This window comes from Chenopodium quinoa, unplaced genomic scaffold, assembly GCF_001683475.1.
Source record: "Chenopodium quinoa cultivar QQ74 unplaced genomic scaffold, ASM168347v1, whole genome shotgun sequence".
In the NCBI taxonomy this organism is placed as follows: Eukaryota; Viridiplantae; Streptophyta; class Magnoliopsida; order Caryophyllales; family Amaranthaceae; genus Chenopodium; species Chenopodium quinoa.
In genome coordinates, this window is record NW_018743919.1 from 1099586 (window position 1) to 1124578 (window position 24993).

Here is a 24993-nt window from a genome sequence, read left to right on the forward strand (position 1 = left end):
AATTACTGCTAAACTAATTTTTTTTTTTTTTTTTTTGCCAAAATTAAATTATTTAATTTTTACTCATCCTCTACTATTCATTGATGATTTTAATACTTATTTTAATAAAATTAACATAATATTTTATATATAGAATATGACATAAAACTCATTTTAATTGATTCACTATTATATATCTAATCGCGGGTGGGGTATATAGTTGTACGCCAGTTAAGATTCGTCAGTTAAGCATTTTCCACATGAAAGTCTTTATTTTGCTAATTATAAGTACGATCAAGTAGCTTTCTAACCACAAAAGAGGAACTAGGCCAACCTTATCAATTAGCTTTAAATACCGTACCAATATTAGTAGGAAGTACAAAGAACCAAAACTCCACACTATGGTTGGTTATGGTGCCCTTCCGCTCAACGTGTTACCTGTGTCGTTCCTCACGAATAAGGAAACTCGAATTGCCATGGATACTTCTGTTGTCATCTCTACCAATAATTCAAAGAGAAATATTAGTAATATAAAAAATAAGGGGTTCAAAGATTTTCAATGTTTTGTGCATGCCATTTCAAAGGACAGCTTCGTCAATGATCAAATCTCTTTTACAGTTGAGTTTTCACTTAATACAGTACATATTTAACGCATGTTTAGTACTTCCTTTGTTTGTTTGTTTCATTTGTGTTTTTACACAATTTTATACACACATATTGCACATTTTATACTTCATCAAGACATAATTGGTATGCTACATTTTAAAAAAAAGAAAAAAAAAAATTGAATATCGAAAATCTTACATGAATATGTTTTTTCTATTGAAAAAAACCTACTCTCATTAAAGTTTCTCTTTTCTCAAACTGAATATTTCAAATAAAAAAGAACAAATGGACGATTTTTTTCTTCAATTTCTAGCTATGTAATGTACTGTGGAGTAATACATTTGCAACATTTTTGTTTTTTCTTATCAATTAGGGGAATACATTCTACATAAAATAGATTTATTTTAGCCTAGTGTTTATAATGGATGTAGTCAAATATTCAATTCTTTTCTTTTTTTTCAGGATGAAAATCAGCTTGAAGAGTTGGTGAAAAAGATTAAGATGAAAATAATGGCAAGCAAAAGATACGGTGATATAGAAGAATTGGTTATAATTGATGCTATACAACGAATAGGTCTTGAACATTATTTTCGAGATGAAATCGGTGCTGCTTTAGAAAAGCATTATGATTTATATTATAGTACAATCGGAGAAGGTACTGATAATCTTCATGATCTAGCTCTTCGCTTTCGCCTGTTGAGACAACAAGGATACTATGTATCTTCAGGTATTTAATTTTTAATTTTTATTTAAGATAAGGTGAAAGAAGGTTATAACGAGTTGAAACCTCATATAGTCATATGTAATGACAGATTTTAGACCAAAAAGTACAGAGGATCAAGGTTTAAACTTTCAACCTTTAGTTAAAAGTGTATTGACTAAACTACTGTGACAACCTTTTGTATGCTAGATTTACATCTCTATGTCTACTAATTTTGTAAAAATTTACGGGTGCCAGGTCCTTATAAACCTTAATGAAGATCCTTCCATGTCGCATAGGTCAACTTAGTACAGCGAGCAAAGCTGCGTAAGGGCCAAAACCATTGAGTTCAATTCATGTTCTGAGTACTAGCCCTTACTTTGCACCCCTCATAATCATGACTGCCTACCTTAATTGTGCGTTAACACCCATGTTTTTGCCTTATGCCTTAAATTAGGTGGGCATGTAGCGGCACCTATGCATTAGATCTGATCAACATAGGCCAGGCCCAACCCGATTTTGAGTAGGCCATGGGCATGAAATTTTGGCCCATGTACATACGTTAATTTCTTTACTTTTATTTCTTATATTTATTCCTATATTTTGTTCTTTATATATGTTGCGTACAAATCAAACATATATACTACGTAACCAAATTGTATCGCTAGCTTGTCTTATCCATTTTTTTAATCCCCAATGCAGATGGTTTGGCAAAGTTCAAGGACGAAAATGGGAATTTCAATCAAGAACTTGCAAAAGACATAAAAGGGTTGATGAGTCTATTTGAAGCATCTCAATTTAGCACAATAAGTGACTACATCCTTGATGACGCAAATAAATTTAGTCGCAAACTATTGAAGGCCTCGTTGAAGAATGTTGAACAATACGAGGGTATGGTAATAGGAAACACACTTCGTTATCCATATCATAAAAGCTTGCCAAGAGTAATGGCCAAAAAGTTTCTTCCTTATTTCAAATCGTCCATAATGTTTCTCCACGATTCCAATCATATCAACGATTGGATAATCAAGGTACATGATCTAGCAAGAATCGACATCAACTTGGCACAAATCTCACAACAATTGGAAATACTCAAATTTCGAGGTATATGATGATATATATCATTTTTCTTAAACCATACAGTATGATACATATCATAATGTACATTACATGTATGTCTAATATTTATAAGGTACGTATCATACAAATACAAGTGCATGTCCAAATTTTTAAAATTTAAAATATAAAGATAAAATCATATTTGGTAAAAAAATTTAAATCAAATTTTGTGCAATAGTTGAAGCGATAATTTAATTTAGACTTTGGAGATTATATTGGGATTTGGGAGTATATCATATGATATTTTTGTGCAACTTTATCCTTTTTTTTTTTTTTTTTTTTTTTTTTGGGAGACGATCAATGTCTAAACAAGAAAAACTTTAGATAGATAAGAGAAGAGGGTATGTGTAGTGGAGTAATAAATTACGAGCAAGATTTTTATTAATTGCCCCAATTCAAGAAAGTAGATTACTTTTTTAGTGATTACCATGTTTATCTAATTACAGAACAAATTGTGGATTTTGCTAGATGGGTAAACGAGCTTAATTTGGACGAGGAATTGCACTTTGCAAGAATTGAGCCATTTAAGTGGTGTATGTGGTCAATGGGAATTCTTCCTGTGCTAGATATGTTCGAAGAGAGATTAGAGCTTGCAAAAGCAGTATCATTTAGCTACATGATTGATGACATATTTGATGCTTATGGAACGTACGATGAGCTCTGTCTATTCACAGACGCCATTAACAGGTACTCTATATGCATGAATGTAAAATTAACCCGACTTGAATATTCTAATTCAGTTTCAAACTTTACCTTAAGCAAGGTGATCCAATTTTGCATCATGATGAACTTATTATTTGATATAATTCAACATTTAAGGCATTATTATTATTGTTGTCGTTGTTGAGATCATACTATTTATGATGGGTTAGCATTGCATACAGATGGGAATCCGCTGATGTTACACAATTACCCAATTGCATGAAAGTATGCTTCAAGGCTCTCAAGGAGGCCACGAATGAATTTAGCTCCAAAATTGAAACAAAGCATGGATGGAACCCAAAACGATGCTTACAAAAATTGGTACAACTACATACATATATAACTCTCTATCATTCATATATTCATTCATCTTATATATCACTCTTCTATCGGCTATATTAGCTTGGCTAACATTATCAATGGATGGTACAGTTGAGCAATAATCCCCATAGCGTATTGTCACCTTATTAGTTCATTAAATTATCAACATGACAAAGTGCCCCATACTATTTATTTTGTACCTAGGCTTTAATTACACATGCATATTTTTGAACAGATTAATAGGACAATTGTCATACATATTTAATTGCCAATTTATTAGTTCAAACTACACTATTAAGTCGATATTATTGATGATGCAGTGGGCAGAGCAATGCAACGCGCGCTTTATTGACTTGAAATGGAGAGTTGACAAGTACTCACCTAACCCTGAAGAGTATCTAAACAACGGGATAGTTACTTGTGGAGCTCATGTAGTTTTGGCACACGCATTTTTTCTTCTGGGCAAAGAAATCAACAAGAAGAGTTTTGAGGAGTTGAATAGCCTTCCTTCAATTATATCTTCCACGTCTACCATTCTTCGCCTATGGAATGATGCATGGGATCATACGGTATGCACACTAGCTTCTTGCTTTGCCCTTTTTTAACACGATAAAATTCTTACGTTGTTTTTTTGTCCCTTGTTTGTCTTTTAATTGACGTATATCATAGCATACTTCCAATTATTACTACGTAACAACTTAATTTGATTACATACATTCTCTTACATTCAAAATTATGTCCCCATTTATTTGAGATCAAATGCAAATTTAATTGAAATATGATTTTTGCAGGATAGGACTCCAAATGGAGAAGACAGTTCCTATGTAGATTGGTACATGAAAGAACATAAAATAAGCTCATATGATATCGCGAGGCAGCATGTTAGTCGAAAGATTTCAGATGCATGGAAGTGTCTCAATAAGGAGTACATGTCGTCTACATCTCCGTTCTCAAATGACTTCAAGGCAGCCTGCCTTAATTTAGCAAGGATGGTTACCATTATGTATAGCCAGGATGAGAGTCATCATCTTCATTAATTCATTGTGGAACCCAAAAATTAGTGTCGCATGATAAAAATTACCCTACATGCGTGCCCTGATGCCCACTTGATTCAAAAAGTTCTCGAAAAAATAATAGATGGGAAAAGTAAATTAAGGCCGAGAAAATAATACGAAGTAATTAATAAGACTTCCTAGAGATAGCAAATGGATTGATCCTAGTACACGTTAAGTAAAGTAAAAAACAATTTGACTTATATACGTCATGGAATAAAATTATTTGACTTACGTCAGTGTAAAGTCAAAAAAAAAAAAATCGAAAATTATAATAATTAATTGAAAATATTGATTTTAATAATTCCACCTTTAGCTAGTTTACTGTTAATAATCCCACCTTTAGATTATTATTTAATAATTCCGCTTTTATAGGGATCTTCTTCTATGGGTCCCTTATGACCGATAACCTGTACATTTGGTAAATTTTTTTTATATAATTTAATTGACATGTGGCACTAAATAATTGGTCAAAAAAAATTAAAGAAAAAAACTAAAAAAAAAAATTTGGTCAAAAAATTACAAAGAAAACCTAATTTTTTTTCCCCCAACGACCACCCTAACCTCCAACCTCCGGCAGCCCGTCCTCCCCATCCCCATCGCTGGAACCCCCATACCTATCGCCGAAATATCCATTTTCATCCCCACCCAGCAAAAACCGGCCAGCTCCCCCTAAAACCACCCCGATTTTCAATTAAAAAAAGTTAAAAAAAAAAAACCTTCAAGAGCGGTTAGAGGGGGTTTTCGATGGAGTTTCGTGGGTTTATGGCGGTTTTTTCGACGGAGTTTCGAGGGTTAATGGCGGATTTCGGTGGAGTTTTGGTGGTTTATGGTGGTTTCGAGGGTGGGATTTAGGTCAGGGGGTGATTTCAACGGTGGATTTGATCGACGAGGTGGTCTTTGCTTCTGGCCGGCCTTTTTGGGGGTTTAGGGTGGCGGCCGACCGGTTTACGGTGGGGCTAGGTTAAGGGTTAGGGTTTCACGGTGGGAGGAGGGGTGGCTGATGGTTTTTTGTTTTTTTTTTAGTTTTTAATTAATTTTTTTTTTATTCAATCAATTACAAAACGACACATGACATCTTAACTTATCAAAACTGGTTACCAAGAGGTTAAGCACCAATAGAAGTTGATCCCTTATAAAGGTGGGAATATCAAATAATAATCAAAATGTGGGATTATTAACAGCAAATCGGCTAAACTTGGGATTATTAGAATCAATTTTTCCTAATTAATTTTTGAAACATCAACTTTTATATGTGGTTGAGGGTTGATTTGTTAGTGTTACAGTCTTCCAGGGGTTACTCGGTCAGTATGATAAGTGTGCTTAGATTTTGAATTTCTTAAGTTTCAAAGCTTGTGATTGAAAAATGGAAAAAAAAATGTTAAAGTTATTACTCTCCTTCTCTGTTTTTTTAAGTGTTACGTACACTTACCAAATGCAGCCGTGTTTTTTCAAGTGTTATTATTTTTTTATTTGCGAAAAACTTATATGTTAATATTATATCTATCTGCTCTCATTAGTACTGTCAAAAACCGAACCAAACCGGGGAAATCGAAACAATTCAAACCGATCTGAATGAGATCCGAACCAATTAAAAATCGCTTTTTTGAAACGAAAACCGACCCGAACCGCATTTTAGTAAACCCGAAACCGAACCGATCCGAGTAACTTTAAACCGTTTAAGAACCAAACCAAATCTAAACTGAAAGGAAATCAAACCGAACCGTTTCTAACCCGAAACCGTTTGAACTGGCATAAAAACCGTTAACACCGAACCGTTTATAAACCGAACCGTTTATAAACCGAACCGCTTATAAATCGAACCGTTTATAAACCGAACCGCTTATAAATCGAACCGTTAACAAACCACTTACTACTAGGAGTGGTTATTGGGCGGGTCGATGCGGGTCATTAGCGGGGCGGGTCGGTTGCGGGTCAAGATGAATTTTATTTTAATAACATTAAACAAACTTTTATACAATTAATTAATTACATGGCTTAAAAAAAAACTAATTACATTTCTCGGATCCTGATAAAACGATATACACCTTCATAATATCAGCTTTATAATTTTTTTTAACACACACGTTAAAATATTAAGTTTTTTAAATTATAAAATGTGAATCGGTTAGCGTGTAAATGTCTAGCGTTGCGATTAATAAAAAATCAAAGACCGTTTAATAATATAATGATGTCATATCTTAGAGAGTTAGAAGTACTACGGATTTGTTATATGGTTATATTTATATCAGTTTAGCTGTACCTATAAGCAATACACTTGTAATTGTGTAAACTTATAAGTGATATAATTAACTAGTAGATTAGTACATAAATACAAATTACTTAATTAGATATGAGTTATGACTACATGAGTGATTGACTAATATGACTATATGAACAATTGTCAATTTAGCATAGCTGCATAACAGATTAGCAGTGTACTAGACTATCCTACTCGGTAATATACTAATACCATTTCAGTATTTGATCTATTAGACTCAAGTTAAAAGTTACTCTTTCTTATTAACTTGTTAGTCTAACTAAGTAATTACTAATTACTAATTAGTGACTTAAGCCTTAGAGGTAAACCAGTAAAGGATATACAAAAATATAATAATCTTATGATTCTCATCCCTTTATACTAATAATATTTAAGTATGAGAATATGAGATGGTTATATGTTATGTATCTGTATAATCGATTGAAAGAACCAATATTACCTTCTTTTTCATTAATGTTTTCTTTCATTATACAAATCAAACTACTCTATAATATCTTCATATATAACTTTATGCAAATATATAATGATAAACGAGTCTTAATTATCAGTCTTCTTGACTAATTAAGTATCGAATACCCAACTAATCAAATCATGATTATGACTCTATTAACTAAATGATCAAATAAGAAGCAGATAATAATCTAATAGTAAAACAATAATACATTAATGCACTAAACTTTTATAATCTACTTCGTAATAAACTAGTAAGATCAGTATGGCTAAACTTGAAACATAACATGATATGTATTTATAAAATTAATGAGAATTTGCATATAATATGATGCCTCAATATGAAGTGATGAAGTCTCGGCTTGATATAAAACTTATTAACTAGCAAAAAGTTAGAAAGTAGTATAAAATTTCAAACCAAAATTGTTTGATTGGCTGAATCCAAATGACTCGATAAAAAACCGATTTTTTGAAATCAGAAACAGACCCGAACCGTAATTTAGTAAACCTGAAATAAAACCGATCCAAATAATGTTAAATCGTAGAAGAATCGAACCCATTAACAAACCGAACCAGTTATAAACCGAACTAAAATTAAACTGAACTAAAAAAGAACCGAACCGTTTCTAACCCGAAACTGTTTGAACCGGGATAAAAACCGTTTACACTGAACCGTTAACAAACCGCAACCCGTCTACACCGAACCGTTTACTACCCGGACTGTTTACAACCTGGACCGTTTACAACCCGAACCGAATTGAAACCGAGATAAAACCGTTTACACCGAACCGTTAACAAACCGCAACCCGTCTGCACCGAACCGTTTACTACCCGGATTGTTTACAACCCGAACCGTATTTAAGCCGGGATAAAAACCGTTTACACCGAACCGTTAACAAACCACAACCCGTCTGCACCGAACCGTTTACTACCCGGGCTGTTTACAACTCGAACCAAATTTAAACCGGGATAAAAACCGTTTACACCGAACCATTAACAAACCGCAACCCGTCTGCACCGGACCGTTTACTACCCGGACCGTTTACAACCTGAACCGAATTTAAACCGTTCAAGAATAAACTGAAACCGACCCGTAAGACATTTGAACCGATTCCAAACCGACCCGATTTCAAACCGAACCGAAACCGAACTGTTAAACCGTTTTGACAGTGCTAGCTCTCATGGTTCCAGTTTCCCACTCAAACCCACTAATAATTTTTTTTTTTTTTTTTTTTTGCAATTTCTTTCCTCTCACGCTCACTACTTTTCATTAAACTATTAAGTATTAATCCCTTATATTTCTTTTACAATTTTTAATATTCAAACTACCCCATTTACCTCTTAATTTATTTAAGTTAATTAAACTGTTTAAAATTATGTGCCGTTGAAGATGTAATACTTAATAACTTATTAAAAAAATAAATAAAAAAATAAACACATAGGGACTACGGAGTATAAATTAGTTTAAACCTTTGAAAAAAAAAAAAAAAAGTATTTCCACAAAACAAGTGAAGTAAAAAAGTAGTTAGACTACATAGGCCCAGCCCAACAATTAATTGGTCAAGTATAAATAACCCATTTCAATCCCCACATTTTATCTTTTCTTTCACACATTAGCGCCAAAAAAGCAAATCAAATCTCCCAAAAAATGTCAAACTCCGCATCTCGCCTTCGCAAGATACTCAAAACCCAGAAAACTGCTAAACTCTCACCTCAAAATACTCCTAAGTTAGGTTCCGCACTACCCATTTCAATCAAGGCTCTCGCCGAGGAACTCGACCTCGACGAGCTTGCGAAAAAGATTAACCATAATGCAACTTTATCCTCAAAGTTTCGTAGTCGCCACAACATTTACGACTTTACGATTGCTCGTCTCGCCAATGCCAAGCGATATAATCTGATCGAAGATATACTTGACACACATAAACATTTTCAGGATATTTCCCGCGAAGGCTATGCGCTTCGTCTCGTTTCGCTGTATGCCAAAGCTGGGATGTTTGATCATGCACTTAAGCTGTTCGACGAATTGCCTGAACTAGGTTGTCCTAGAACTGTTAAATCTTTTAATGCCCTTTTGAAGGCTGCGGTGGAATCTAAGAGATTTGATGAGGTTTTCACTCTTTTTCAAGAGGTTCCGGCTGATTTGGGGATTAGTTGTGATGTTGTTTCGTATAATACTTTGATTCATGCTCTTTGTGAAGTGGGGAAGCTTGATGAAGGGTTGTTGATGATTGATGAGATGAGGGCGAAGGGAGTGAGCCCAAGTGTGGTTACGTTTAATACGCTTCTTGGCGCGTTTTATAGGGAGAGGGGTTTCGAGGGAGGTGAATTGATTTGGGGTATAATGGATGAATATGATGTGGTTCGGGATGTTCGAAGTTATAATTTGAAGTTGCAGGGTTTGGTTGATGAAGGCGAGCTTGAAAAGGCGGTTGCTTTGTTTGAATCATTGGAGAGTGAAGGGTGTAAACCGGATGTGGGTACTTTTAATGTGTTCATAAAGAAATATTGTGATGAAGGAGATATAGAAGAAGCTAAAAGGTGGTACTATGTGTTGCTTGAAAGTTGTGTTCCCCCGAATAGCATTACATTTTCTTACCTTGTTCCGAAGTTCTGTGATGATGGAGAATATGAATTGGCATTCGAATTGTGCAAGAAGATGTTCAAGCGGCAGTTTGTGGTTGATGAGGCTCTGTTGCAGCTTGTTATCAATGGATTGGTGAAGGAATCGAAGATTCAAGAAGCCGAGGAACTTGTAGAGCTAGGGAAGTCTAATAGCTTTGTTCAATATGGTTTGGTGATACCTTCAGATAACACAGAGAAGCAAGAACAGAACAACTCGCTGTGAAGTTGGCACCTTGCCGTGGCTATCTTGTGAGTACTGAAACTGATTCTGCATCTTCTTTACAGTGCTTGATGTGCTACAGTTTTCCTTTTGGTGACCATATATTTTACTTGAACTAGTAGTATAATGCTTAGAATGTTTGATTTTCTATTGCTTCATAACGTTCTAGTTTATTAGTCTTTGTAGTTTTATAATCATTTCTCTATGAAGTTTAGCATTTGAATTGATCGTGTAGACCAGAATTATTTGCCAACCTTGGAGAACTTTTTGGGTATCTTATTTGAATGATTATCACATCCCAATTTTTTATTTACTTTCCAATTTCTCACCTCCCAATTTTATAATGATGTCTCTTAAATTTCTTCACTTTTCTTTTGTAAGTTCTGTTCTTCTTTTAAAATCATGAACCATAATGGTAAAGGGTTAGTTGCCAAGTCGGGTTGTGAAAAGATTAAAATGAAAAAAAAATAAGAAAATAGAAAGGAGAGTTGGTCAAATTTCAAATGACTATCATGCATTTATTATTTTGATGTGCTTTTTAATATAAAATTCATGAAAATTTTCGTCGATAGATGTATTATTTATGAAATACGACTCCATAGTTTAGGGGCCCTTATTTAGTTTTCGCTCTGGGCCACGAAAATGAACGAGGTGGCACTATGCAACATTGTCATATTAGGATATATATGCTCTATTGCACATGAAGCACTGACTTCATGTGTTTATCTAGGCTTGAAAGACGTTGATTCTCATCATAGTTGTACATTATTGGAATCATTCTTGCTAAATTAAGGAAAGCAGCCTTGAAATCTGCTGAAATTGGAGAATGAGACAGACATTCCTTATTGAGGCACTTCCATGCATCTGAAATCATCCAATGAACACATTTGTGTGCACTTTCAGCTGAGCTGCCTTTATATTGGTTCATGTAGCAATCTATAAATGACCCATCATACCCATCTTGGTTCTCGTCCTACAGAATAAGATCAAAATTAGAAGTAATGAAAATTAGCCTTTTGATTCCATATACTATGATGACTTCTGCCACTATCTTTTCCCGTTTGAGTTTTATGGTTCAGTTAGGATTCGAGCTAGATATATGGTACGTAGGGTGTCAATTGTAGAAATTGCTATTTAGTTATATAGGCAGTTTGAAATATTCTCATCACCTAAACCAGAAAAGGAATCCATCAACCAGAGTGCGTACCTTAGAAGTCCCTAGATCGTCCCAGAGTCGAAGAATTTCAGCCACTGAAGATGCAATGTTGTGATGGCTGTTGAATAGATTTGTGCTTCCATGGTTTACAGCTTCACCTAAGAGAGAGAAGACGTTTGCATAAACAACATAGACTCCTGAACTAATTTTTCCATTCTCCAAATACTCCTCAGTGGTAGGCAAGTGTCCCAAAGAAAACCATCTCACCTCCAGTAGGAAAGCATTACATAACTCGGCCCACTGAAACAACATATAAACCATCCAGTTATAGATTAATTGATTTTCTTATCCATACTTGCTGTCAACAAATTAGTTCTAACTCGTTAACAGATTCTGCTGACATACCGCTTTTCTAAGACAATCTCTGGGGTTCCATCCATGTTTATTGTATACTTTGCCACTTATGTTATCCGTAGTGTCATAGAGTGCCTTGAGGCACATTGTCATGTAGTCTGGTAACCCCTTGGTATTTGTATGGTCCCATGTGCTGACGGCTTCTGTGAAGAGAGTGAGTTCCTCAAGTGTTCCATACACATCAAAGATATCATCAATGATATAAATGAATGATATTGCTTTTGTGAGTTCTGTCCTTAACTCCGTCATATTGGGGCCTGGGAGAATAACCAAGGACCACATATGCCATTTGACTGGTTGGTTTCTTGCAAATTTCAGCCTCTCAGCCAAGCAAAGCTCTTTCCACCATCTGATTATGTAGAATACAGCAGAAAGTTAGTGTCTGAATTGGATGATTATGTTGCAAAATTTCTTTTCAATATTACCTTGTAACCTGAATTATTTCTTCTCTGTGAATTGTTTGAGCCTCGTTGACATTAATTTTTGCTAGATATTGTACCTCCTTTATCCAGTCAATCATACCACAGCAATCGTGACGATTTTTCATCAAAATTTCAAAATTGTTAACTTCATTCTGTGTTAGAAGTCCTGACAGGCTTTTGTGATATGGATTGTGCAATGTTGTTCGTATTACTCTTGCCTCATCAGATTGTCCACTTCCATTCATCAAGGTGGATTTCAGGAGACACTCACAAAATTCACCTGCATCATCCAATATATGCTCCCCTGGAGTGCTCAGCTGAGAAGCTTCAAAGAGACTCATCATTCCCTTCATGTCCCTGCCAAGTTCTTTGCTGAACTTCCCGTCTTTGTTTTTGAATCTATTGAAAATTTCTGTTTTAGAGAATTGAGATTGATTCAATTAAGCTTACAGTATTTCACAAGAGTCAAAAAACAACAGAGACAAAAATAATCTTTCTATTGATGATAGAGAGATTTCAAAATTATAACTATATCAGAGGCCAAATAACCTTAGAGGGGATTTGCTACAGCACAGGTAATCAACTTAAGAAATGCATACTTCGTATATTGGCTGTATGTAATTAATCTGCTTACCTGCAGACACATTGTATCCTGCTTGTCTCAGCAGTCGAAAGCGAAGTGCAACATCATGAAGATTAGAACCATCTTCAACCATGGTGCTACACTGCACATGATGCCTTTCTAGCACATCATGTATATTGTCGTGAAAGTAATATTCAAGGCCAAGTCGCTGGACGGCATCAATCATGATCAACTCTTCTACCTGACTATAACTGCTTGATTTGCTTCTTATTATCTTCTTAATCTTTTTCACCACGTACTGAGCCTGATATTCCTGCTGCGAATGGAAGAATAGTAAACCTTATACAGAATACATGTTAAATGATGCAAATAACATAGTGGAAGGTTATACTTGTATAAGCTAGAACTCAACTAAGGGATATGCACAAGTACCAAGCTCTGCTTTAAAGGAGCTGCGTTCTGAATGTTTTTCTCAGCAATATGATTTTTACCTCCAACGGAAATGGTTGCAGCAGTTTTAGCCATCAATCGAGTTTCTCTTGTCGTAGCCTTATTGCTTATGCATGATTTGGTGGTAAAAATGGCAGCTGTAAGGACAGTCGAGGCGGCCATGGTGTTTTAGTATGATTCTTTTATGATAGTAGAATTAGAGGGTGATAGTAAAATTGCTCCATTCCTTGGCCAAGGGTGACCTACTTATAGGATGAGCAGATACTTGATTAATAGACTCCTAAAAAATCTACTAACGAATGTACTTGAAAATTTCCCATAAATGGAAAGGCAATTTTCATTAACATAAAACTAAACGCAAACTCTTTAAAGATTAATTGAAATATGGACTTAACAACGACCTATATGTATTTACGTATCTAATAATCTAATCCAATATTGGCACTTACAATAACAACAATAATGCAAATTAGGTTTAGCCGTTTAGGGGTTTTCAGGATGGTTGTAATTGTAAAAGAGAGTAAGATGGTAAGCCTATCTAATAAAATGTACTCTTTGATGTTTATGTTTTGATTATGCACATTTTTTAATGCACATTTTGATTATTTATCTCTAATAATTTATTAGAAATGTTTACTAAAATAATTAATAATCTTACAACACTCATTAAAATTAATCAAACAAGACTTTAGTTAACTATACCTTTTCTTATGTACTGAAAATAATTTGTTAGAAGATTCTTTTAAATTGGGAATAATTGTAAAAATCCGAACAACAGAAATATAAACAAGAAACACATGAGAGAGTATATAATGACTTTATTGTAACTTCTTTGTTTTGACAATCACTTTATTGTAATTTAGGCTATGTCTATGAAAAGTAACAGAATACTCCCTTCGTTTTAAAATAAATGTCCTAGTTTAACCGGCACTATATGATCAAATCTCTTCTACAGTTGAGTATTCTCTTAAAATATAGAATAATACAAAGTATTCGTATTGTTTAGTACTGTTTTTCTTTAGTTTCTTTAAATTTGTGTCATTTGTTATTCGTATAGTTTTCAACACCGAAAATTTTACCATAGTCTTTCGAAAAATGACAATCATAACTCTTACTACATGGCACTATGGAAGATTCAGATTGGCGAAATTTTCAAGTGTGCTTTTTTTTTTTAATTAATTTTAAATGCTTAAATTAATTTTTAAAAAATGTTTATTTATTTTAAAAAATCATTTTTAATTTCCGAACATTAAAAATCATAATTTTCAAAAATCATTTTTTATTTTACTAATTAATTTATTTGATTATTATTGAAATTAAAAACTAAAATCAGAAAATCAAAATTAAAAGTCTGTTCTTCCATGTTCTTCATTGTTCAACCATAAAATTAAAATAAACGCCCCATAATTCGTAATTTGTTTACAGAATTGATCACCATCGTTCATCTATTCGATCATCTATTAGTTTGGTGCAATTTCTTCTTGATTTTGGTCATTTTATCAAAAATTGGGTTCGAAATCTTGGTTTGTTCTTCATAAATTCAACCATGTTTTGATGAATAACTCACATAAGTGTGAAGGGCAAGGTCGCGGCTGCTGGCATTTATGGAAAATGAGTCGGAATTATGGAAGATAATGATGGACAAATCAAAGAAGCCAAATGCTCGAGGTTTTTTTTTTTTTTTTTTTTCCCTTCTGCAGATCTTGTTTGATCAGTAAAACTAAAGTGTAATTTTAGTGAATCTGTTTATGTGTATGGCATTGAGTCATTGACCTACATCTATTGTGGACATTGCCTATATACCATTACTTAATTTTGTTAGAAAATAAATAATGGAAGCTCATTGCCAAATCACAATGCATGTTTACCGGTTTTTTTTTAAGAGGAATGCATCAAAATTTATATGAGAGCTAGGTGGAAAAGCCATACCAAAGTAATCATTCTATTTTGAATCAGAATGGGCTCTCATAATCATTGAATAAATTAGGATTTCATATCCAAATTTCATTGAATATATGTAAAATATAAGTTAAAAACCTAATTATTAACAAAAAATAGTTGTTTACCAACTAAGTAACCAATAATTGACAATATGTATTTACAATTAACTTTGTAGACATTATTTAAACTTGAAAGGTTTTCGCTAATTAAGAGAAATATGTAAAATCGGGTGAAATCAAAAATCGAATCGTATAACTATATATAAATTATAAAATCGTAAGATTTTAATATTTAAATTGGGATTTTAACAACTATAATCAGTAATTTTTCATTTCTATGTAATTATAATTCCTCTTATATACTTACTTCTCTTTGGTTTTGGACTGAATAAGTGCAATTTAGGGACAATCTTATTCCACCTCGATCGTTTTGAACGCCACTTGAGTCATACCTCACTAACTACATAGTACAAGTATATTAATTTCTTGCATGTGATTATGCTCAATTTAGTACAATGTCAGCTTTCATAGCTTACTATGTACTCTATATATATACACCTGCATGAAGTATAAATTTCCTATTTTAACAAGTTCTTCAATTAATTATGAGTAGATGACAAAAACACACGTATAGATGAATGTAAATATTGCTTAGTTATTCTCAATCTATCTTTCTTTATTATTGTTATCTTTTACCCGTAGAAGATATTTGAGACAAAAAACAAAACTCCGTCATAAGAGTGAGCCGTGCTGGGCTGCCGCAGACCGTGCCTGATGATAGCTCGTGCCGTGCCGTGTCGTGTCGTGCCTGGGCCATCATTTAGCACACCCCATTCCACGGCACGGCACGGCTCACGTACCTGACGTGTCGTGTCGTGTCGGGCACCAGACCACCCATAATTTTTTAAATTTTTTTATGAACAACTTTTAAAGTTAATATACTATTTAAATAATTTTATTAATTTATGTTTATGTTTTTTATATTATTATATTATTATTGTTCTTATTATTATTATTATTATTATTATTATTATTATTATTATTATTAAGTTCTTTATTATTATTTATGTTATTTTATGGCCGTGCCTGGCGTGTCGTGCTGGCAGGCCAAACTACCGTGTCGCCGTGGGTTCGTGCCGGATTTTTGAAATTGTGTTCACGGCACAGCCCACGGCCCACTCCTCAGTCACCGTGCCGTGCCATGTTGCTGGTAGGCTCCTGCCGGGCCAAGCCAATCTCGTCCTGGGCCCGTGCCGCCCACGGGCGGCACGGCCCATGCCCACCTCTACTCATCACTATAAAGTACGGAGTATAAAGGGTTCAAGGGGACGACCGGTATTATTGCAATTAACTGGGATCATGCAGTTGTTACTTGTGAACGAAATGGATTCAAAGGTGTAAAGAGGATAAGATTAGAATATTTAGGGACTTCTCTATGACCATCAAAGCATGTTATATCAAAGTAGTCTGTCTTGTGTGTGGCTAGCAAACAGTGTGGCCACTCATAAAAAATAAAGTAACCCCTATAACTCCGACCGAGTAACCCCTGTAATACTGATTACCCTTATAATACTGATCGAGTAACCCCTATTACACTAACGAAATAACTCTTATACTGGTTGGCCACACGGTGTGTGACCAGCCACATATAAGACTTTGTGATATCATAGGACTAATTATTAAGGGATAATGAGTGAATAATTTGCCAGAAACTAAGGGATAATGAGTGAATATATAATTCTAAGCTTGTAACTTAGTAAGGGAACCAATTGTTCCCATCTCGCCAATTTGTCTTAATAAACTATCTTGAAAATCGATTTCATTCCTTATTGAAAACAAGTAAATGAGTGTAATTATATCACATTGAAAAATAAATGGGTAATGCTATATGTAGCCCTTAGGGATACATATAAGCATTAAATACATTCTGAAAAATTGTATAGAATTAGGAATTCATGACAAAAACACGAGCAAATCAGTGTAATTATTGTTTATAGTTTTATGATTTTCTAAATTTATACGATTTTTTAGTGTAAATTTAATACTTATATGTAGCCCTAAGGGCTATGTATAAATTAAAATCTTATATTTTATGGTTAAATATAAAGGTTATCCGCACAATCTGTGTACAATTATCCCATCTCCACCAAACATTTAATTGGATACTTCATACATTACAAACTACATCGTAATAGAAGTGTTATGCTATATTTCTAATGTAATTTCAAGGAATATCATAATTTATGGCTAAAAATTGCGCAACAAAAAGATGGATTGTCAAATGTCAATTTTACAAAAGAAGAACCATTCAATAGGCATTCATTCATCCACATCCCCTACCAAACATTGAATTGGACACTTCATATGCACATATTGCTTTTTTGATGTATTATTATAAAAAATATTGAGAAAATATTGTGTGAGTTCAGACTACAATGGAAGCAATATTTTCCTCTAAATCTTCCATTTCCTTCAATTCTTATGCTTCATCGAAAAGGAAGATGTAAAAATAAATAAAATTAGTTTTTTAAGAAAATTATTTATAAAAAATGTAATAGAGGGAACATGTAGGTCATTATTGTTAATTTTTTTTTATTTGTTTATTTATTATTATTATTATTATTATTATTATTATTATTATTATTATTATTATTACAAAGTTTCATATGTGCCTGACCTCACCGTGTGGCCATTGACTAGGTTTAGGGGTTACTCGTTCAGTCAGGGGTAACCTGATTAGTGTTTTGGTGTATGTCATCCGGCCACATGGCCTGGTGTGGCCAGTCACACAGAAAATGCTCGATCTGTTATTAATTTTTTTTGAATATATCTGTTATTATAGCGCGTTTTGTGTACGACTGACTACACCATTTGATAGCTTGTAAAAGAATAAAGTAATCCATATAACACTGACCGAGTAACCCTTGTAATGCTGATCGACTAGCCCTTATAACACTAACCAAGTAACCCCTATAATAACACTGACGAAGTAACCTTTGTAACACTGACTGAGTAACGTCTATAACACTAACGAAGTAACCCCATGATGGTTGGCCACATAGTGTGTCTAACTACATATATGAATATGTGTTATTATTATTATTAGGATTTTTTGTGAAAAACAACCTTTTAAACTCCAGATTTTTGCGAAAAAACAACCTAATAAAAAAATGTTGTCATTAGGCCTTTTAAAGTATAAAATGTTGTAATTGACTATCTCCCATCGGAATCTCATATTTGACTTTTTTTCCTGGCGTTGACCATGTCTCTACAAAAAAACAGCTGATTTTTGACGGAATTATTCCGTCAAAAAGTCCCCATTTTCCGTCAGAAAACCCGTTTCCGACGGAAATTCCGTCGGAACTGGTTGTCGGAAAACAAAATATTCTGACGGAATTTCGGTCAGAAATCGTTTTCCAACGGAATTTGAGGCGTCGGAAGAGATTTCTCCGGCCCAAAAAGTCCGTCGGAAAAGTCAATAAATAAAAAAAAAAAAAAAAAAAAAAAACCAGCCCCACCACCACTCATAACCCATCAGCTCCCCTCCTAAGCCACCTTCTAAATTCACCCCACCACCACCTAAATTCACCACCAAAACCCCCATCCACAACCCAAATCCACCATCGAAACCCCTAAGGCCCTAACCCACAACCACCCACAACCCACAAAATAACCCACCACACCGAAACTCCAAACCCAGATCCGCAGCCACTAACACCCACAAACCATCCAAACCCTAACCCTAACCCAAACCCACAACGACCCCCAAACCACCCAAACTCTAACCCACAATGACCCACAAACCATTGAAACCCCTAACCCAGATGTGCACCCACCACCACCCAAACCCTAACCCTACATCGACCCAAAACCACCATTGCAATTCCATCTAACACTAAAAAAAAAAAAAAAAACTCAGACCAAATTAAAAGCAAGAAATTAAAAAGAGGACATACCTCAAATTCTAACAAAAAACCTCGAATTTGGGTTTTAAAGGTCAAAGTCGACATGAAAACTCTAGATCTAGAGTTTTCATGGTAAAATTTGACATGAAAAACTTTTAGCTGATGCTGTTTGACATGAAAACCTCAAATTTGGCATTCGTTGATGGTGATTCGGGATGGTGGCGAGGAGAATCACGAGAAAGAGGAGAAGAAGAGAGAAAGAGGAAAAGAGGAGAAAGAAAGGGCGGAGAAGAGAAGAGAAGAGGAGGAGAGATAGAAAGGGCGGAGATTTCGAGCTAGAAGAGAATAGGAGGTAGAGTGAGAACTGAGAAGAGGAGAGGGAAAGGGAAGAGAAGAAGAGAGGGGGAAAATAAGGGTGATAGAGAAGCGACTAGTTTAATTAGGGTTTTTGTTTTTTTTTTAAATAGTTTCCGGACGGAATTAAATTCCGTCGGAAATTTCTGATGGATTTTAAATCCGTCAAAAATTTCCGATGGATTTTAAATCCGTCGAATTTTTTTTGAAGTTTTCGGAATTTTCCGACGGAGTTTAAATCCGTAATTTCTGACGGATTTTCGGGTCCGTCAGAATTTGAGCTATTTCTTATAGTGTCTCATGTACTCACACGTGGGTGTCACGTGACCTTTAATGCCTCAATTCCCCTTTTTTCCCCAAATTTTCCCACAAGAACTCCTGCAAACCATTGTTCATCATTTACTCCTCTCTTTCCTCATTATCGCTCCCTCAACCACACTAATTTGACAAAAATTGTAGAAGTATGATGAACAGGCATTAAAACTTTAGCATATCAAATAACATGATTTGGTAAGTTTGGACTTTTTTCTTTCATTTTCAAGTACAAAATTGGCACTATTCATCTCTTTCATTAAGTGACAAAATTAGCCATTTTCTTCGAGTAAAATGGTTAATGGCTTTGGTAAACGCATTAAAAAAAAAAAAGGTTTCAATCATTAATTTTTGGGATAAAAATCATCAATTGTAAAAGGGTTTCAATCAAAAACCATTGCAAAAACATTAATTACACTGCTAGAAAACAGGCAATTTTCGACGGAATTATTCCGTCGGAAACACCTTGTTTTCCGTCGGAACACGTGTTTTCGATGGAATTTCATCGAATACTTGTCGTCGTAAATGTATCTGTCGGAAAAAACGACCTTTTTAGACGTCAGAACATATTTCTCCGGCCTAAAAAAGTCCGACGAAAATTTACGATGGACACAATTTTGTCGGAAAAGTCAACCGAAAAAAAACCACCGCACCACCCCACACCCACCCACGCATATTGCATCCTCTGCCGCCCCCCCTTTCACCTCACCTACACACCTAATCCTTCACCACCTCAAGGCCTAAACTCCACCACACCATACCCACTGCCCACGCCAGCACCTTCAAACCCTCACTCATCACACAACCAAGCACTCACTCCCTACTGCTACACATTCACAAAACCCACCACCAATCCCCATACCCACTAACTCACAGCCACCAACCCCCATACGCCACGCCACCAGCCACCCAGATCCACCCACCTAAAACCATTACCCAAACTCACCCTAACCCTGATCGAACCCACACCTACACCCAAAGCCTAACCCTGACCGAACCCACACCCAAACCCTAACTAACCTTGACCTACACTCACACCCAAACTCAAACCCACCCTAACCCTGACCGAACCCATATCCAAACCCTAACTAACTCTGACCAAACCTTAAGCCCAACCCACCCTAACCCTAACCGTTCCTACACCCAAACCCTAACCTTGACCGAACCCACACCCAAACCCTAATTAACCCTGATCGAACCCACATCTAATTAAACCCACCCACCTAAAACCATGACCACAAACGACCAAAACCACCACCACAGCCAAAAAATTAATAAAAAACTCAAAAACAAAAATTAAAAACATGAAAACATACCGTAAAAATCATTAGCTTCAAATTTCATCTCGAACTTGGTTTAATAAGGCCAAATTCGACCATGAAAACTGTAGATCTAGAATTTTCATCATGGTCGAATTTGACCTTAAAAACCATTAATTTGTTTTAAACCACCACCATTATTTGCTTGAGCAAGAAAAAGAGGGGTGAGAAAGAGACACTACTAAAATTCGGTTAAATTGCGTCCGTTTTTCTATAACATTCAAGGAAACGGTCGCAAAATATGAAATATGCGATCGATTTTTATGCGGTAGCAATATTACGACCGTTTTTAGAGCGATCGCAGATTTGCGACCGTTTTTGGGCTATTAAACAGTCGTAAAGGTATTTAAACATTTTTTTAATAATATAGTTGTGTAAAATAATTTGAAATAAATTATAATCCTATTACGTCTGTTAAAAGCGGTCGCAAATTGTATAAATTGTGACCGATTTTTGAAACGGTCGCAGTTTTGCGACCGCTTTTAGCCGTCGCAATACGGAGCCCAACTCACCCAAACCCTAATTTTCATGATCCACCGCTCCTCTATCCTTTCTCTCTTTTCCTTTCTTCCTTTCCCTTTCTCTCTTTTCCTTTCTCTCTTTTTTCACGCTTCTCTTTTTCTCTCTCCTTTATCTTTCCTTTCTCTAACCCTAATTTTACATTGTATTTTCATCCAGTGAACACAAGAGAAGCAAAAGAAGTCAAAATTTCTCTCTCCAATCCTTTCAGATCTGCAACAAATGGAATGGAGGAAATTCTAGATTTGAGCAATTTTACTTCTTCTCTTTCCTTTCTCTTCTCTTTTTTAGGCCTCTCCTTCTCCCTCTGTTCTATGAAGGCCGAGCTCGGCGCTTGCCTTCTTCACGCTTCCTCTCTCCTTATTTTCCTCACTCTTTCTTTTCATCTTTTGGTCTAAGGGTTTGAGCAACAAGTGAATTTGGTGTTCATGGTCAAATTCGACCATAAAAATTCCAAATATGGAGTTTCATGGTCGAAAGTGACCATATAAACACAAAAAGGAATAATTATTGGGAAAGGTATGTTGAATTTTCTGAAAATTTTGTTTGTTTTTCTTTATTTTCGATTTTTGTGGTTTTATTTTGTTTTTTGTTCGAATATGCATGTTTATATTTATACAAATTTTTTTCGATTTTTTGTTTGAATTTTGTTGATGTTGTGTTCAAATTTTGTTGATTTTTTGTTTGAATTTTGTTGATTTTTTGTTCTAATTTTCAAGATTTTTTGTTTGAATTTTCTTGCTTTTTGTTTGAATTTTTATTTTCATGATTTTGTTTATTATGGGTTTCATTGTGTGTTGGTAATTTGTGGGTGTTATGGGTCAAGGGTTGTATGGGTGGTGGTGGGTAGAAGTTTATTAGGGTGGTAGGTAGAGGGCGGTGGTGTTGGTGATGGTGGTTTATGGTGAGAAGTGGCTGTGGGGTTGGGCTGGCACGACAGACAGTAAGGTGCATTCGTTTAAATTTTTTTAAAACTTTTAGCGACCGCAAATCTGAAATTTTGCGAACACCACAAAAATGGTCGCAATTAATATTATTTGCGATCGTTTTCAATCGTTTGTTAAGAATAAAGGAAACGATCGCAATAAATTTGCGACCGTTAATCAGTCGTAATAATGTTTTTTTGCGACCAAGTGTATAACGAACGTCATGTTACAACCGTTGACGGTCGTAACTATTTTCAACGTCCGTTTTTGCTATTATCACCGACCATTTCGACGGTCGCAAAAACCTTCATTTTTAGTAGTGAGATCATAGAAGGGAAGAGAGATGAGAGGAGAGGAGAGGAAAGGGGCATGCATGAGAAAGAGATAAGAGAAGGGAAAAGAAAAGGAGAGGAGAGAGAAAGAGAAGAGGGAGAGAAGAGGGGATGAGATCAGAGAAAGGAGAAATGGGAAATGAGAGGGGGAGGGGCGTCGAACAAATTAAATTAGGGTTTTGGTTTTTTTTTTAACTATAAATTCGTCAGAAAGGGGTTTAAATTCCGTTGGAAATTTTCGATGTTATTTAAGGCCGGTAAATACATCATTTCCGAAGTTTCTACCAATGGATTTCAATTCCTTCGAAAATTTCAGACAGATGTTCGACGAAAATTAAATCCATCAGAAATTTTGTATTTTTCGATGGATTTTCAAGTCTGTCAGAACCTATCTGTTGAAAATCGACTGATTTCTAGTAATGTTAGAGAAAATAAACCTAAATTAGAATCTAGAAAAGAAGAATTTGCCTCAAAGGTTGGAGATAAAAAGTACAATTAGGGATTTTGGGGGTTATAAGGGCTGAATTCGGCACTAGACTTCTTGCTTTGCTCTAATTTTTGGCCTAATGTTGGGCGGCAATGGTGGTTTTGTGGCCATTGGGGTTGTTAGTGTTGAGAGTTGTGGTGCGGGTGGTGAACAGTGGCATATGGTAGCGAGAGGTGGAGATGGGGCTGCTGCAATGGAGGTGTGATTATTGCGGCCGGATGAGTGGGAGTTGTGGCTGTGATGTGAGCTGAAGTTGATTGATGGTGGTGAGTGGTGGCAGCAATAGCTATTGTTGTCGTGTTGTGGGCGAGACAAGAGAGATAGCTAGGCTGCGGTTTTGTTGCGGGTGCTGCTTGGTGTATGCGGTGGAGCAGGGGCGTGAATTGGTGATTGGTAATGGCGGTTGATTTTGGTTGTCGTGGTAAAATTTGGGGATAAAAAGGGGAGGAAATGATGAGTCAATGCCGGAGGAAAAAAGTCAAGGCTGAGAATTCGGTGGGAGGTAATCAATTACAATATTTTACACTTTAATAGGTAGTTAATTACAACATTTTTTTTATTAGGTAGTTTTTCGCAAATTTTGGACTTTATTAGGTAGTTTTTCACAAAAAAAAATCCATATTATTATTATTATTATTATTATTGTTGTTGTTGTTGTTGTTATTGTTGTTGTTGTTGAGGAAAACGTTATTTTAGAGAATGAATTGGACTGAAAAAACAACCAATAATTGTCAAATTCTCAAGTTTGGTCTTTATGGTGAAAATGAAACTTCTGGGGCGGATATACAATCAGGACATAAGGTCATATCACTTTCATGGGGCATACATTATTACCATATTGGATTGTTTGGAAGTTTTTCTATTTTAGGCAGTTACACCTTTAATTCAAAGTTTAATTTTATCTTGTATGTAGGCCAGGGAATTTATTTTCTTAAATGTGTTGTATAAATTGATTATTATGAATGTTCCTAATATGAATGTACTAGGTTAGATCTCGTATCATGCACAGTTTTTCACTCTTTGTTATGGAGTATTAATTTAAAACTGTATTTAAATATAAAAAATAATTTCTCTGGTCCAAAATCTATTTCTTGTTTTATCCCAAATCAAGCAACTTAAAATATATTTTTTTTATTGCGAGCTTTCTTCTATTTTGAACCCTGACTGTATATATTTTTTTTATTCACATTTGATAATTTTTCATTCACCAATTATGTTAGGTTGAAAGATATATATTCATGATTTTTTTCTATAAATAATCATTATACATTAAAAAGCAATTACTTATATAGGAATTTATATAAATATGTGATAAGATATCTAAATTGGTAAATATATTTTTGTACGATTTTTTTCCTAAATTTTGGAAGAAAATATATTGCGTATATTCACTAAAAAATGACACGTGTCATTGCTGGTGTGTCTTTTAGTATATAGTTATTGATTATTGATTGATTGATAAATTCTTTTTATCACAAATTAGAATTTGTGTTATTATTATTATTATTGTTCTCTTTTTTTTTAATACTACATATAAGTAATTTGTGTTGTTATTATTAATTTATTTAAATATGTTGTATACAGTTAATAGATACAAGTATATTCATTTTATCAAATTCAAAAGATATTTCTTTGAAGTGTAAATGAAATCATGTATCAATATTATTAATTATGTGATATATTATTATTTTTGACCTGTCATTTTTTATAATTTACTTCGTAATATTTTTGTGTTTTAATGGTTATGCTTAAGATAAATATGGATCATGTCTCTTAACAAAGCTATGAACAATGGGATTAGCTAGGCCCGGTTCATGAT

General features: G+C 34.7%; 5 protein-coding genes across 5 annotated transcripts; 4 read left to right on the forward strand and 1 right to left on the reverse strand.

Moving 5' to 3' along the window:
* The first annotated feature begins 225 nt into the window (after window positions 1-225).
* LOC110687262 (probable terpene synthase 13) lies at window positions 226-1386 on the forward strand. Its single transcript, XM_021863891.1, has 2 exons — window positions 226-596; window positions 1048-1386. Exons 1-2 carry the CDS (start codon window positions 381-383, stop codon window positions 1318-1320), a joined length of 489 nt encoding a protein of 162 aa, XP_021719583.1. The 5' UTR covers window positions 226-380; the 3' UTR covers window positions 1321-1386.
* Window positions 1387-1390: 4 nt separating this feature from the next.
* On the forward strand, window positions 1391-3109 carry LOC110687146 ((3S,6E)-nerolidol synthase 2, chloroplastic/mitochondrial-like). Its single transcript, XM_021863763.1, has 3 exons — window positions 1391-1427; window positions 1988-2389; window positions 2873-3109. Exons 1-3 carry the CDS (start codon window positions 1391-1393, stop codon window positions 2878-2880), a joined length of 447 nt encoding a protein of 148 aa, XP_021719455.1. The 3' UTR covers window positions 2881-3109.
* LOC110687147 ((3S,6E)-nerolidol synthase 1-like) lies at window positions 2949-5967 on the forward strand. The gene is made up of 4 exons (XM_021863765.1): window positions 2949-3091; window positions 3289-3427; window positions 3748-3996; window positions 4219-5967. The coding sequence occupies exons 1-4, from the start codon at window positions 2949-2951 to the stop codon at window positions 4462-4464; spliced, it is 777 nt and encodes a 258-aa protein (XP_021719457.1). The 3' UTR covers window positions 4465-5967.
* Window positions 5968-8858: 2891 nt separating this feature from the next.
* Window positions 8859-10058, forward strand: LOC110687148 (pentatricopeptide repeat-containing protein At1g55890, mitochondrial-like). The gene has a single exon (XM_021863766.1). It carries the CDS (start codon window positions 8859-8861, stop codon window positions 10056-10058), a length of 1200 nt encoding a protein of 399 aa, XP_021719458.1.
* A 537-nt stretch (window positions 10059-10595) lies between these two features.
* On the reverse strand, window positions 10596-13269 carry LOC110687149 ((3S,6E)-nerolidol synthase 1-like). The gene is made up of 5 exons (XM_021863767.1): window positions 12647-13269; window positions 12051-12364; window positions 11670-11974; window positions 11263-11555; window positions 10596-11028 (listed from the first exon to the last, which is right to left on the reverse strand). The coding sequence occupies exons 1-5, from the start codon at window positions 12854-12856 to the stop codon at window positions 10747-10749; spliced, it is 1404 nt and encodes a 467-aa protein (XP_021719459.1). The 5' UTR covers window positions 12857-13269; the 3' UTR covers window positions 10596-10746.
* Between the last annotated feature and the right edge of the window lie 11724 nt (window positions 13270-24993).

Coding starts and splice junctions, on each gene's coding strand:
- LOC110687262 (XM_021863891.1), top strand. CDS start 381: ATGGTTGGTTATGGTGCCCTTCCGCTCAACGTGTTACCTGTGTCGTTC. Junction 597..1,047: donor ATGATCAAATCTCTTTTACA/GTTGAGTTTTCA, acceptor CTTTTTTTTCAG/GATGAAAATCAGCTTGAAGA.
- LOC110687146 (XM_021863763.1), top strand. CDS start 1,391: ATGACAGATTTTAGACCAAAAAGTACAGAGGATCAAG. Junction 1,428..1,987: donor AAAAAGTACAGAGGATCAAG/GTTTAAACTTTC, acceptor TCCCCAATGCAG/ATGGTTTGGCAAAGTTCAAG.
- LOC110687147 (XM_021863765.1), top strand. CDS start 2,949: ATGGGAATTCTTCCTGTGCTAGATATGTTCGAAGAGAGATTAGAGCTT. Junction 3,428..3,747: donor AACGATGCTTACAAAAATTG/GTACAACTACAT, acceptor TTGATGATGCAG/TGGGCAGAGCAATGCAACGC. Junction 3,997..4,218: donor ATGATGCATGGGATCATACG/GTATGCACACTA, acceptor TGATTTTTGCAG/GATAGGACTCCAAATGGAGA.
- LOC110687148 (XM_021863766.1), top strand. CDS start 8,859: ATGTCAAACTCCGCATCTCGCCTTCGCAAGATACTCAAAACCCAGAAA.
- LOC110687149 (XM_021863767.1), bottom strand. CDS start 12,856: ATGATTGATGCCGTCCAGCGACTTGGCCTTGAATATTACTTTCACGAC. Junction 11,556..11,669: donor CACTACGGATAACATAAGTG/GCAAAGTATACA, acceptor AGTATGGATAAG/AAAATCAATTAATCTATAAC. Junction 11,029..11,262: donor ACGATCTAGGGACTTCTAAG/GTACGCACTCTG, acceptor CTTATTCTGTAG/GACGAGAACCAAGATGGGTA.